Source organism: Convolutriloba macropyga, chromosome 5 (genome assembly GCF_964194025.1).
Source record: "Convolutriloba macropyga chromosome 5, txConMacr16.3, whole genome shotgun sequence".
NCBI classification, from domain to species: domain Eukaryota; kingdom Metazoa; phylum Xenacoelomorpha; order Acoela; family Convolutidae; genus Convolutriloba; species Convolutriloba macropyga.
The window spans coordinates 33,043,320-33,057,771 of NC_134472.1; the positions used below are offsets into that span (position 1 = coordinate 33,043,320).

General features: G+C 36.2%; 2 protein-coding genes across 3 annotated transcripts in view; one reads left to right on the forward strand and one right to left on the reverse strand.

The window, feature by feature from the left end:
* Window positions 1-2,088: 2,088 nt before the first annotated feature.
* Window positions 2,089-13,875, forward strand: LOC142339339 (uncharacterized). Of its 2 annotated transcripts, none has more exons than XM_075389319.1 (5): window positions 2,089-2,238; window positions 9,327-9,426; window positions 9,874-10,022; window positions 12,964-13,097; window positions 13,359-13,875. In XM_075389319.1, the coding sequence occupies exons 1-5, from the start codon at window positions 2,193-2,195 to the stop codon at window positions 13,677-13,679; spliced, it is 750 nt and encodes a 249-aa protein (XP_075245434.1). In that variant the 5' UTR covers window positions 2,089-2,192; the 3' UTR covers window positions 13,680-13,875. The 2 variants fall into 2 exon arrangements, with proteins under 2 accessions (XP_075245434.1, XP_075245435.1); XM_075389320.1 differs by lacking the exon at window positions 2,089-2,238 and adding an exon at window positions 2,357-2,401 and having other exon boundaries at window positions 13,359-13,874.
* Window positions 13,830-14,452, reverse strand: part of LOC142339340 (F-box and leucine-rich repeat protein 13-like) — an 82,818-nt gene continuing 82,195 nt past the window's right edge. Inside the window, exon 22 of the mRNA XM_075389321.1 lies at window positions 13,830-14,192. Coding sequence (XP_075245436.1) covers window positions 14,048-14,192 — 145 coding nt within the window. The 3' untranslated portion in view covers window positions 13,830-14,047. The remainder of the gene's footprint in view (window positions 14,193-14,452) is intronic.

Here is a 14,452-nt window from a genome sequence, read left to right on the forward strand (position 1 = left end):
TAGAAGTTTGCCATGACCTCTCAACCCATTCTCTCCTCCCCATGGCCGTCCGCAAAGTTGTAACGTGGATACTTCGACCTCATTCTGAGTGAAAAAAGCAAAAACTTCATTGGAGCCAACCAGGCATTGAAGATTAAATTCTAAGGAAACTACAAGCCAGACACTAAGTAAATCAGACGGCAATTAGCTCAACAGAACAATCAGTGGACATTCAGCCCACCACTGGCAACACAATTCGGAGGAGTTTGGGAGAAGCTGATACAGACCACAAAGAGGAGTCTACTAATAGCATTTGGCAGTCGAAAACTAATACTCTCTCCCATTCTCAGTTTTCCAGCGAGTTTTGGCAGAGGCCGAGGCAATTTTGAGCTCCAGGCCATGACCACATGTGGACTTTCGCGTCTTAAATGACCACTTACTCCTGATCACTTCCTCCTTCGCAGACCACACATGTGTTTCAAACCTCTCGTGAAGAACAAACAGCGGCTCTCCACTCAGGACTTCAAGTTGACGCATACACTACTTGATTAGTACAGGAGCAGACCGCTAAAGGAATATGTTCCTGAGCTCAGCAAGAGAACAAATTGGCAAAAATCAAATGATGAGCTGGATGAAGGCGACAATGTGTGGGTGCTCAAAGACTGAACACCTCGAAGATTTTTGCCTCTTGGAAAGATTGTGAAAGAACACAGAGGCGCAGACGGAATAGCAAGGAGCTTCGTCATCGAGACGGCTACAGGAAGAATCCAAAGACCAGCAGTAACACTAAGCCGTGTATTCTCACGATTGTCTTGTGCTCTGGAGGGTTACTGAAACAAGTCCATTGAAAGACGAAAAACTCAAAATCAGAATGAAAACTTTCTTTCTATTTTTTTTTGTTTACGTGTTCATCTCAACTGTTAATTTCATGTTGCAAGGGAACCAAGTACTTTTATACTTTTCCATCCCTTGAACGCTTTCAATTTTGTAAACCATAACGTCATCTCCTTATTGATTTTGATTTTATTGAAAAAATCAGAAGTGGTTGACGTTCACTTCTAATATTATTTATAGTGAGGGATTTCCGTTTTTGACCATAACTTGTGTGCTCACGGAGCGAATCGCAACGTAGATATAGAGCTTGATTTGCTACTATGAGTATGAATCTCAGAAATACAAACATTGATGAAAAGTTGTCTGGTCATGCAAGAATTAGGCCGAAGAGCTTAGACACAAGTAGTTAAAATTGAACTCTATAACAAATTACGAAAAAAAAGTTTGTATACTTTTTTCAGTCCAAATTATCTAGAATTGCGAAATTGATCAAGCTATCAACGAAATGGAAAAATTGGAATCTTCAAATGGCACATGTACTTAATCACAACTAATTTTTTCATTAAACCAAAACATTCTGAGTGGATGTGAGCATATTCCAGCGATATAATACTTTAAGAAATATGGCGGCTTTTGTCGAGCCTTTATCTTCACTTTCATAGGTTTTGAAGGTAAACCTTTCCAAATGGTTTCTCCTCTATTTCGTTATCAAAACTGACATTAAAAAACCCAAGCATTGAGTACTCAAGTTTTAGCTAAAGTGTTGTCCAATCTTGATTATATTTATAAAAAAAGGTTTGTGATACTTATTCACAAATAAAAAATTTCCAAAAAATTATAGCTCTGTTTTACTGTATAGAGTAAGAACTGCAGTTACAGAAGTGCATATTAAACAAACACCTTTAAATGAAAACCAAAGACATTAATTGCAAAAATACTTATCCAATAATATGAAACAAAAATGACGTTTGAATCTCAAGTAGTTTAACTTCAGTTAATTTCATTTGGCGCTAGTGTTTTTTTTCTAATATCTTGAGTAAACAACCAGCTAAATGCATTTCTAATCACAGCGCTTTGTTTTGTAATTTGTATTTTAAATGGGACGGAGGTAAAATAGTGTACTGTTCTCCCACCTCGTTCATAACAATTCTATTTTTAAAAAGAAAGCGATGACATTGATGTCTTGATGTTGGCATTTGATTGATTGAATCACCAGGCGAAGAACGCAACATAAAGTTTGATACAACGATTAAAGTGGCATGGCAATAAGCAAACGCTACCGTAGTCATGACCAATAGTGCATTTACTAAATACAACAGGCACTGTAAACAATATTGTAAATAGAAACGGTCTTGAAACTAAAACAGCTGTAAAGAACGATGTACGTGATGCTTGCCTCACTTTTATTCGTCTTCTGGGCTCAACGTAAGTTACTTTTACGTTACCATATATTTATAATGAAAAAGTATGTTGTAATCTTGTAATTCTCATCATTATTTACCAACGACGTAAACTTGCAAAAGGCAACAATCCGATGACATCAATAGAATAGAAAACAAAAGATTGATGACCAGATATATGGATTAAGGTACAATTTATACTTTGATAATTTCCGAGCTGAGAGCGTCTCTGATGCCCAGCAGGTAGAAAGGTTAACAATATTTCGTAATTATAAAAAATCTAGATAAAGCAAAAATTTCAATAAGGCAATGTTACTCCGGAGACAATAACCATTTTTTGAAGAGTGAGCACAAAAATTTTAATATATCAGTAGCAAGCTAAGAAAAAATGAAACAGGAAAAAATGAGTGAAAAAATTATGCAAAAAATTGAAATTATAATTTTTTGCATCCTCGGCTTCAAAATTAATGAAAACCAATAGTTTCAAAACAGAGCTCATCAGATTCTAATGTTTGTAATTTCTAATTCTAATTTTTCTGATAAACTTTCATGTAAAACATGTTTTTTTGTGTGTGCGTCAATATCTTCTCTGCCATCCAGGGCATGCTTGACAGCGCTGAAATCAAAGCACAAAAATGGAATGTTTTCTTTGGAACGGTCTTCGAAAATTGGGCTCTTATTATTATTACTTGATTTTGTGTTAGAAGAATTCGGCCGAATTTCTACTGCTGATTGGAAACTGAGTTTAGCTAATCTTTGAAGAATAACTTCAAGTAGACCTTTTTATTTTTTCCATGGCAAGAAGGGGACTTCATCAAAACATGATCAGAGAACAACTGCAATTGTATAGAGTACTTTTGCTTTGATTATTGACCATATTTTTCTGTTATTTTTGCAAAACTGAGAAATGAATCGAAAAATAAATCAATTTTTCGAAAAAAAAATTGACTTAGTCCTGTTCGCCATTACACGATGAAAATGCCTCAAAAATAGGGGTAGAATCTTCGTCAGTGAACGGACTTTTGTTCTTTTGTTCTTTTGAAGTTTTTTTTGTTCCTGGCCATCTTGAAGTCAGCTTCAGCTTGATGGTATAGCGTTTGTCTCCAACTTATGACAAAGAACATTTTAAACCGCCCGGTTCGTTTCAGTGGTATTAAATCTGTTCAGATAATAGGTTTTGCAGTAAGCATTTATGAAATGTTTTATCTAGTAAATTTTAGGTTACCACTGCATTGCAAATATGACATTTGCTAATCTTAGTTTTTTCATTAGGAAAATAGAATAGAAATATTTTGAATCACACAATGGGATCTCTTATGAATACCAGTTCACTCCGGTAGGGATACAAGTCTAAGACTAAGATACCCTTCTAAGAAGAGTTTATGCAAAAAAATTTAGAATAATTTATGCTCCGTTTGACTCCTTTAACTCACTATTCGAAACAACAGATGCAGATTTAGCAAAAGTAAAAATGTATCTCAAGAACTTTGTACGAGGCACAGTAACAGACAAGTTATTGATCCAGAAAAAGTTTTAATAACAGACACAGTTAAGCCTGCACTAGGATTGCGTTTCACTATGCATGGCCAGTCATTTTAACGCTCTTGTTAAACTATGAACATTCCGTTGTGCGTGTCAGTTCTCAACTGTCCGCTGGTTGAGGTTAGATATGATGAGAGAAAATTTCTCTTTTTTAAGTAAGAAATTAACCACATAAGTTGGTGCTTGAACATGTGGCATATACGTTTTCTCGTTTGGTAGCAGAAGAGAAATTGTCTTTTGTAGACTCCATCGCTCATTCACATTTTGATTGACCGAATCACATGGTAGCAATTACTTTTCAATGGCCTAAGTATAATACCATCTCTTTTCATTGTATTCGTTCAACTGTAAGAGTTTGCTTGTTTGAGTTTTTGTTTGCTGTAGATCGCCACTTTTGTCTAACACTCAAAGTTTGCAAATATCTAAAATTTACCTCAAAATTAACCACAAGTGAGGTTTGCATAAGCTTGAGAATGTCAAAAGAAAGAACTTCAAATGAGTAAAAAATTCTTCAACGAAGGTTAGACAGGGCACGCAAAGATTCGTGTTAACAGAAAAAGAATGATTGGGAGTCAATGCTTATAAATCATTACTTATCTGAACTGACTTGAGTCAACGATCTGGTTCCAAATGGCTGTTCAACAATACACCTCTTTTTCTGTTTTTTTAAAGAACGCCTTCGGTGATTGATGGGTTCGCCGACACTGAAAACAATCAGTTCCTGCAACTTCTGACCAACCGCTCTCATACGCCTCTAATGTGAGGTGCTGCGATTGAGTTTACCTTCAATCTGATTCCTTGCTGAATTAAATTTGTTCGAACACTTCTTTATACCACGCTGAACGCACTCTGCAAACCCTTCAGCTCAAAAAAACGAGTAGCCGTTGATTAATGTGTTTGGTTTGCATCTTCGTGCAAAAAATCTTTTGAGTATATTCAGGAAGTCATAAGTTCCTAACTTTGGTACCACTTACGTTTGCACTGTTCTCACAGTTAGACTCTTCAACAGACAATACTATCAATCTTTTTCCGTCACCCAATTTTGACAGTGAAAAGGCCAAAGTATTGTACGCAAGGACTTGGAGAGGCTCTTTGAGTAAATATGCTACTACCGGTGTTACCGTTGTACTATTATTTTCATCCCGGTGAGACATTTGTTCTTGATTGATCCTAAGAAGTTTCGTATGCCTTGGATTCAAACTCTGTTGAACAATGTTTTTTATATTATAAACGCCTTCGCCTTGATTGTTTTTGTGCTCATTTCGAAGAAATCATTTAACTGAAAGACGTTTGCAAATTAGCAGATTTTATAGGCTTTGCATCGAAATCCAATTGAAATTTGCCTATTCTGATTTAAGCACGAGTAAGTCCTTCCGCAACGATGGGCAAGAACTATAAAATGCGCTGCCTTTTGGAATTTCTCCTAGATTTGGGAGATTTGAACTCTTCACGAAACTGCTAATACTGTATTAACCATAAGGAGATTGCCTTCGCCCTTTCGCTTTCTTCAACGCTGACAACAATTTTTGCCGGTTGGTGTTGAGGTTGCTTTTCCCCTTCCTGCAATAAATCGCAAAATTGCAACGAGACACTCTATTTGTACCGGTAATACCTCTATGTGTACCGCCCTCACAGTAAGACTTGTGAATAAACATCACAATCCCCTTTCGCTCCTTCGCCTAGTCTTAACAGTGAAATGTCTATAAAAGTCTACTGATGCAATTAAAAATACTGTTGTGGAATTTTTGCTCTTGAGGTAAATCTGCGACTGCAGGTGCAATCGTTTGCGCTCTGTTTTCCTGCAGGCAGCACACTTTTTATTGACTAAATGATGGGCGTTTTGTATGCCCAAAACCCATATTTTTTAGTGAACAAAGTCTCTCACAAGTTCAGCTTCTTCGTGCTGATTGTGTTTTTGTTAATTTTACAAGAAATCAACTTCGGGATGTTTGATATATTGGCTGCTTTGTATTGAAAAAGAATTGTTTTTTGCCTGTTCTGTCTTTGGCTCGAATAAGTTAATTTTTATAAAGTAAGTTTGCAATCTTTAATATCTTCTGCTTTCTGCATTGTCATTTTGAGCTTTTAGAGGTTTGATCTCTTCCGCAAATTGCTCTCTCTCTCTAGTAGACTAAAAAGGATTGCCTTTGCAACTGTTCAATTTTTACATTTATCGCTGCTGGCGTCGGTTTGATCAATTTTTTGTTACGCATGCCACTGCATTCAACAGCATGTTGAAGTTACTAAATCGTTCCCACCAATTTTTAACTATTTTTTTTACCTTGTTTCATGAAGATTGATATGGGCGTATCTGTTAAACTGAAGCCAAGACTAAATACTTATGCTCTGGCCATTCATTTTCAGATTGTTTTAAACAGGTCGATAAAGAGAGTCACTAAAATCTCTGGAATTTCGAATACTAATTGCGCTGATGCCAATGACAAACACTTGTTGTTTATGATGCGAGCTGTGTATCCAATGCACTACTGTAAATGAGTCTTGTCAGAAACTGCAACTATTGATCTCATTTCCATGCTCCTTGACTATATATTCTTTCCATCAAACTCCCACTCATGCTACTAGCAGCTTCATGCCTGCAATGGAAAGACGTCTTATCAATGCCGCTCTGAACTTTTCCTTAACAAACGCCAATTCGGTTAAAAAGTCCTTAGCCATTCAAATTTCCAATTTTAGTTTTGAAGACTTCGACGGCTTCTTCAGTTATTACAACTACTGAGAACGAAATTGACTATGTGGAAGTTTTGGTATTGCTTGCCTTGCATTTGGAAATATTTCGGCATTAGCGAGCTCCATCCCCTTGAGAGCAGAAATTGCACAAACTGGCGAATTCTTATCGCCAATTGTAAGACATTGAACATATTGCCAATTATTGACATTGAACAATTTCTTTAGTTTTTGAACCCAAGAGAAACCTCAAGAAAATTTTGTCCTCTTTGTAACTGTCGGGTTAGACAATTGATTTTATACTTTTCGAACGAGAACAATTCCTGCATTTCCATATTGGATAAATTTAGATTCAGCACTGAAGGATGTGACAAACACCTTTCCTTTCCAATAGCGTCTTGTAAGCCAAATTTGATCGGAATTTTTGCCAAATTATTTTCACATATTAATGTCCAACCTTGTTTAGTTATTCTCAGCCAATTTCACGTTTTTTGTCAAGGCCATGTGACAAAATTTTTTGAGTTCTTTTATTTGTCATGGGTCCAGTAAATACGCATCCCAAACACTTTGGAACGGCAAGGAGTTCACTCAATGCCCCCGTCCTGTAGCTCAAGGGTTTTGTAGCTCATAAGCGTTTTGAGCAAAATTGACGCAAATTTCTATTAATTTGGAGCTGTTTCTGGGAGAACACTCAACTGGCTGTAGCTTCGCAAAATTTTGGTATAGTTGTAGTTCCTGCTTCTCAACGAGATCAACGGTTGTTCTAATGCTTTGATTGAACGCAATTCTCAAGGCAGTCCGTTTTTGGACAGAAGACTTTTTTTCTTTCGGATCAGTCTTTTTGATGTCAGCCACCTATATTGAGTTTGATAATGGTGCGTTGTGCTCAAACTTTTTTTCACACGCTTGGACCGCTGAATAAAAGCCTCGGTTCATTTTTCAGAATACAAGTGTTCGGCTTGTTACAGCTGCTATGTATTGAGAGAGAAACTATCTGAAGAAAACTTGTCACTTTTCTGCTCTAGTTGATTGTTAATGCGAGAATGTTGACATCGTGAATGTCATCAAATTTCTTCAATGTCCGAGTTTTCTAATTATGGCAACTGATCTTGCGTCTTGACTCGTACATTTATAGCGCACGCGTTCAACTTACTCTCTTCGACTGCGGGTCTTTTGTCCAGATATCCGTATTATAAGCTTTGTTTTTTCACTGCTTCATACAGATAGGTCAAACTCATGTTCCTGAATAAACTATGCCTTCAAAATTTTTGAGCGCCATTATCTAGCGGACAGGGATTGTTTTACGTTTGCATCATTTCTTGCAAATTTGAGTTTTCACTGAAGTTCAAAATCTTAGGCAATTGTTCGTCTCTTTTTGTGTTTTGTCGTTCCTTTTCATTTTACTCTCCTCTGAACGCTTTAAACAAACGATTTCATTCACGAATTTTCGATAGCCATTTTTTGAACATAACAAAGTTGAGGCCAGTATTCACATTTATGATCAAAATTGAACCACCACTTTTCTTCGGGTACCTGAAGTAATTTATCTAATGTCATATTGATAATCGAGTATGATATCAAACAACTAACTTTTGTGTAATCTTAGACCACGTTAAAAAAGTTAGAGCCTGGAGTTGACTTGCCTTCCATTGTGCGTCGATGCTCACCTGAGGCTTTCCAAAGTGCCTCTCAAGAATGCTCTAGGCAGCACAACAGAACCGTCCAGAAGATCCCATTCCAGATGTAATTTTTCTTTGCCTAATTATTACTGCTGAATTGCTGGGTTGCTTTAACTTTGCTTATCAGTTTCAAGCAGGGATTGAACTTCAATTCCGTTTTCGATTTTGAAAATAAGGTTTGCCTTCCTTTTTTTAATTGGCGCTCTTTTAATTGTTCCCTTTAGCACTATCTTTATCAGAATTCATAGCTGTTTGCTTTCCACTAAAGTTACAGTTGCATTACAAATTCAGTTTATGACTGTCTGTGGATCTTATTTTTTTCGATATCAAATTGGATTAAGTTTTCTACTGATCAGTCAATACGGAATCTCGTAATATTTACCAGTTCAATCCTAAAAATTTCAAACATAATATTTTGCTACGTTTGACTCTTTGTACTCACAGGCCGGATGCTCAGTTAGCAGCAGTACAGCAGCAGCTCAGGCACCTTCTATGAAGGGGACACAATAACACTAATTTTATTGCGCAAAAATAATTTTCATAAGAAGACAAAGTAGGAACTACTGCTAATTGATTGTGCTTCAATACGCATTATATGTTAGTTTAACAAGACAAAAGTAACCCGTTTCAATCGTTTTTTTGTAGTTTTTTGTGCACCATTTTTACTCTGATCCTTCTGTTCTGCGTGTCAATTCTCCACTACCCAATGGTTGAAGTTAGCTGTGACGACAAGGAAGCCTATATTTTTTCATGCAAAATTAACGTCTTGCGTATGTTGTTTACCATGTGAACATCCATCAATTGTTCTGTATCCATGTTAGGTTCAAGAATTTGGCGTCTAATTGGCGCACTAAATTTGTTTTTTTAAATAATGCATTCCTTTCTATTTGTTGGGCGACATATGTCGACTTCTTTTTAAGCTAAATTTGTTTATTTAATGAGACATTTAGAAAAGCGTGACCTTCAAAGAAGGCAAATAGCTGAACTAATTAATTGTCATATGTTTATAATCTATAGTTCTCGTAAATTTAGCTTCAACATTTTTTGATAGTTCATTAAAATAAAAAACCTTTTTACTGATGTGAGATCAGCCAAAATCAATGTTCACTTTAAAAACTTGTTATTTTATCCATCGTTGAAAGTCACTGTAAACAATTTTTTGTCAAATTGTCTTTATTTGATAGTAATTACTGTATGTACATTTTAGATCTGTACACCGGAGAGCAGATTGATTCTATCTGGGAATCTCAGACGTTTATCGTTCCCAGTCGCTGGGACATGCTCAGCAGAAAATGTGCAATTCTCAGGTTTCAAATTCAGATGTAGAGGCTCCCCAATATACAAACAATGCATTTTAAACTATAACGCTCTTTTCATCATCCCGTTTTCTTAAAGAAAAAGGGACAAGATTAAATGTTCATCGAAGGAAAAATTAAATTTTTTAAAAAATGAAATGCAAATCCTACGCAAAATTTTCAGAATTTTTGCATCTATTCTGCCCCGCATATAGTGGGCATATAACTTTTCCTGGGGGGAGGGGGGGGGGGGGGGAGGGGTTACATTTGTTCTAAAACGACCAACTCTTGTTCACTTAATATCCCAGTTTGTTCAATTTATGGTTTAATGCGGAATTATTGCATCAAAGTCTTGACAATTGTTAACAAACTAGGATTCTGAGCTCATTTTGGACATGATCGTTTGATCAAGGCTACAAGAATCATGCGCTAAATGTGATTTGTACTATTATTTTCTAGCCAGCACTTTTGCCTATTTGGATACTTCTACCATTCTTCAAGAACGCCCAGAAATGATCCTAGCGAATTCGACCTCGGCAAATTTGATTTCCATGTTGGACTGCACTTCCTTGATTACAACTGGTTCTCTCTAATGCAAACAAGTTTTGGTGAGTTTTAAGCAGGAATTTAAAATATCTTCAAAAACGTAGTTAGAACAATTGAATTTTTTTTGTTCCAATCGTCCGTGAAATCGGGGTTTACAAAAATTAAGCGAGCGCGAATTCCTGGTGAAACCAGTTTTTAATGCTATTTGTTATGGTTTTTCAGAGACAAAAATTTAAATTATTGTCACATTTTAAAAATTTTTACAAGAGAAAGGAGTTTCTAGAAAATTTTGAATTGAGATGCCTTCAAAATTATGACTTAAAAGAGTTTCTGGAAATCTTTTTCTTCATCTTAAAATATTACAAATATTAATCGATGACTTTTATGCTTGAAAAGAAACCTAAGACAAATTCTATCAAAAACCTTTTTGTTCCGACCCATTCTAGTGGTGCAAGAACTAAAGGCTCAACTGGTTTTTTTATTCAGTCCGTTTTCGCCGATCGATACATTCCTTGTACAGAGTTATGAGCGGTATCGTTAGAAAGCTTGTCAAGCGTAGAATTTCAAATGAAAAAGATTTGTTGCGCGTTTTCCGAGGAGTGAGGGAGGTTTGAAATTTTGTGAACATAAGGCCCGCGTCCAAATATGCAACAAATATACCTATTTAGCCCACTTTGCTTTTATTAAGCGTAGAATTTCAAATGAAAAAGATTTGTTGCGCGTTTTCCGAGGAGTGAGGGAGGTTTGAAATTTTGTGAACATAAGGCCCGCGTCCAAATATGCAACAAATATACCTATTTAGCCCACTTTGCTTTTATTAAGCGTAGAATTTCAAATGAAAAAGATTTGTTGCGCGTTTTCCGAGGAGTGAGGGAGGTTTGAAATTTTGTGAACATAAGGCCCGCGTCCAAATATGCAACAAATATACCTATTTAGCCCACTTTGCTTTTATTAAATGGCATTGCAGATATAAAAATTGCCGACACAACCTGTATTCACTCTAATAGCTTCCGCTATTGAACTAACTAACCTTCCGCTATTTTATATCAATATTTGTCGAAAATTCATATATTTTTGGTCTATTGAGAATTTCGTCTACTTATAAAAAGATAACGCAATTATTCGGAACATTGCCGTTTTTAACAACCGCTCAGCAACAGCAACGCAAGTCTTAGTCTCACCGTTGATTTTTGCAATAAACATTTTGGATTTTATTTTGGGTCTATCATTTTTAAACTATACATTTTTCTTTGCGTTTCGTTCATCGCAATTGTGGATAAGTCTTTTTTGGCGCTCGCTCAAATACTGATAAAGGCGGATTCTCAAGCGTTAAGTATAATATTTCAAAAGACTTCCGAGTTCAGCTCCCTAAGAAACCAAAAGAAAAGATCACTCGACAGCTTGTCATGAGCAGCAAAAACAAACGGTTTAAACACCCCGAACAGTTCCGAGAAACCCGAAGCAGCCACTGGAATATCAATCAAGCCACATTGATCCTCGCGCAACTTCTATAGTTTTCCATAGGTTTTCTACCAGTTTAAACTGTTAAAACAGTTATTCTTCATCTACCTGCGAACGAGATCTTATGTAAGGGTAATCATTTGTAATTGTCAAATTCTGTAAAAGTGTCCGTAAACGCAGAAAAAAAAGAACTAAATCGCGGCCCAATTCAACTAGCTATAATAAACAGCACATTTAATATAAGTTCATTTGTCAGTCCTCTTATTTCTTTGTTCAGGGAGAAATTTGAAACATAGTTATCATATTGTTTCATTTACTGGCCATATTCAATGTATATATGAGGCTGCGCTTTGACTGCTATAATCCCCCACGTTTTTTGATAATATTTGTTGTTCAAATGCATTTCATCACTGTCACGTGAAAACTTAATATGTAAAATAAATTATTCTCTTTCTCTTGTTGAATCGCCTTAGATTCAGTTTTATTTCCAAATCCATTTCTGCTCAGCACATTGTTGCTCTAGCTGGTTAGCTAAGTTTATGGGATATTTTAGTTGAGAAGAAAATGCTGGTAATTCGGTTTGCTAAACTGTGTAAGTTAAAGAGGCAATTTCCCGAGAATAAAATTCTCGCGAAAAGTATGACGACAGAATTTGTGAATAACAAAGATTATGATTTGCCATTCTTGTGTTAGTTTCCCAGTTCAGAGTAGAGCCGGTTGCAAGAGAAAAGTTGACTCGATATAGATCGACTAGTGAAAAAACCAATGCTGTGTATAATTGAGGCCAGTCCAAATGCTTAGACTGATCGCGACAAAAAAATGTTATGTTAGAAATGACAATTTGCTGCCTGTAAACAGTAACGACTTTATGATGAAAACACGAATATTATTTGTGGATATATAGATCCGAAATTCGAATGAAAATAATGTAAATAAACAATAAATACATTAAATAAACAGTAAAAACAAAGTTATGTCAGCGAGGTGGTAGAACTCTTTCTTCTGCTCCTTAGCAAATGAATTAAAAAGAGAACAACCGACAAAAATATAAAGATTGACATGAAAATTCAGGTAGTACAATTTAGAATTATGTCAGAACTGTATTACAAGCTGCGCTGTATTTTTTTGCAAACGTTGTATGTGAGCAGTGTAGGTTGGCTTAGTATTTAGGGTCCTCAAAGTTTTCTGTGGAGCAACATCAAATGCATTGTTAAGTAGTGCGGAAAGAGCGTAGTTTCGCTTTGCATCAATGGCTACTCTTGACTTATGCTTTCTTAGACTCTTTTTGAAACAACACGAGTTATCCATTGTGCCCTTACCCTTTTCTAATAAGATATAAATTTGGCTAATACTAGCGAGGTATTTTTTGCTGGATATCACAACATACAAGACATTAACAAATGACAGTTGAGTAATGATGCTAGTAAAGTTCAGCAAATGAAGCAACAAACCAAAAATTTTTCCAGATATATTGCTTGATGACTTTGAGTAGTTGTTGCCTGAAGACATTCCTGTAATATTTGGCCATTTCATATTCTGCAGGAGACTGTTGTCTATTCCAACTGTTGCAATACCGGGAACAGGGGCAGCTGAGAGCAGGTGTGTCACCTGAAGAATATCTTGAGAACGCTACTTCATTCAAGCCTGACAGTCACAAAAAAGTTAATTGGATATCCGTGAGTGCTTTAGTTGTCATACTCAGTAAAATTCATTTTCAACTTAAAGAAGCAATTCTTGCCGTGCTCTATTTATAGTGGCTGGCGTTTCAGACGTGCTAAGTTCGCATTTGAGCATTTTCAGACTTGTAGAACAACTTGGTAAAATCAAACTTGTATAACATGAAACTCGATGTTACAACTCGCTATAAAAATGAATCATTTCAAATTTTTTCGAGTCAAATGAAAAACTTTCTGGCAAACAATATTTGACTGCTACAGGTATCTTATTTGTCTGAACCTTGTCTCAACATGATAGTTCAGATCGGTTTCGGGCCTGGCGAATTGAAAATCCACGGTCGCGTCAATCCCGATGCACCCTTCGCGTACCCCCTCAATGTTGGACAAGACCTCGTAATCGTAGAAGCCAGTAATCTGGTACGCGAGCTAACTTTCGAATGGTTTAAAGAGTATGTCGTGTGTCAAGACCAAAACTGGATCTGCGACAGAAGTAACAGTAGCAATGATAGAAACTATTCTAGCTTTAGTGATACTTCCGACGAAGACATAAGTGACATTTCTGACCCAGATGATGAGCTTTAATGGAACTAAAGTCCATAACGGAAAAATACAAAACCCTGCAATACTGGACGAGAAAGAACACCTGTCGGACCGCAGTGGCTTCATGATCATGGGCTATAGTAACTTATCCCAAAAAAGATGGACTGACATCTTAACTCTTCTTGTGAAAAGTTGAACGGACAATACTCATTTTTAATGATACATTGAAATGGTATAGAAATTGAATTAATGTAACTGATCAATTATTATGTTTTCTACATTGGAAATAAAGAGACGACATCCCAATGACGACAGTAGCTATTACTGTGACCAAATCAAGCTTCTAAAGGACAGTTAAATTAATTATGTGATTGTTAAATTGGGCAATTGTCTGCATATAATTCGTAGAGCTAATGTTTATCGTTCTGATTGTCTTGAGGCTGGGAGACCACAAGATTCGCCACCGAGTTCAAGTGCACTTTGAAATTGGGTGGCGGAAAGTTCCCGTTCCATTCCACGACCTCTATAAACGGCTTCAGTTTAGACACCGTTGACCTAAACAAATACATGAACATAAGTGCGCCCATTTTAATGTGGAGTTTAATTGTTAATTGTGTGGAGTAAACAAATGCACAATCGGCGTAGTTACAGTTTCACGCTAATATCACACTATTACCGAAAAAGTAGCTCCACTCAGCCTTCCTACCAAAAAAAAACTATTTCGTTCAGACATTGAAACTATATCTTTTAAAGCTATCAGTGAAAAAAAATCATCATTTTAAAAATATATCTGATATTTTCCGTTTGTGCATTTG

What these genes read in the sequence shown, in the direction of transcription:
- LOC142339339 (XM_075389319.1), top strand. Translation starts at nt 2,193, where the DNA reads ATGTACGTGATGCTTGCCTCACTTTTATTCGTCTTCTGGGCTCAAC. An exon ending in TCTAATGCAAACAAGTTTTG is followed by an intron (nt 10,023 to 12,963) that starts GTGAGTTTTAAG and finishes CATATTCTGCAG; the next exon opens with GAGACTGTTGTCTATTCCAA. An exon ending in AAAAAGTTAATTGGATATCC is followed by an intron (nt 13,098 to 13,358) that starts GTGAGTGCTTTA and finishes TGACTGCTACAG; the next exon opens with GTATCTTATTTGTCTGAACC.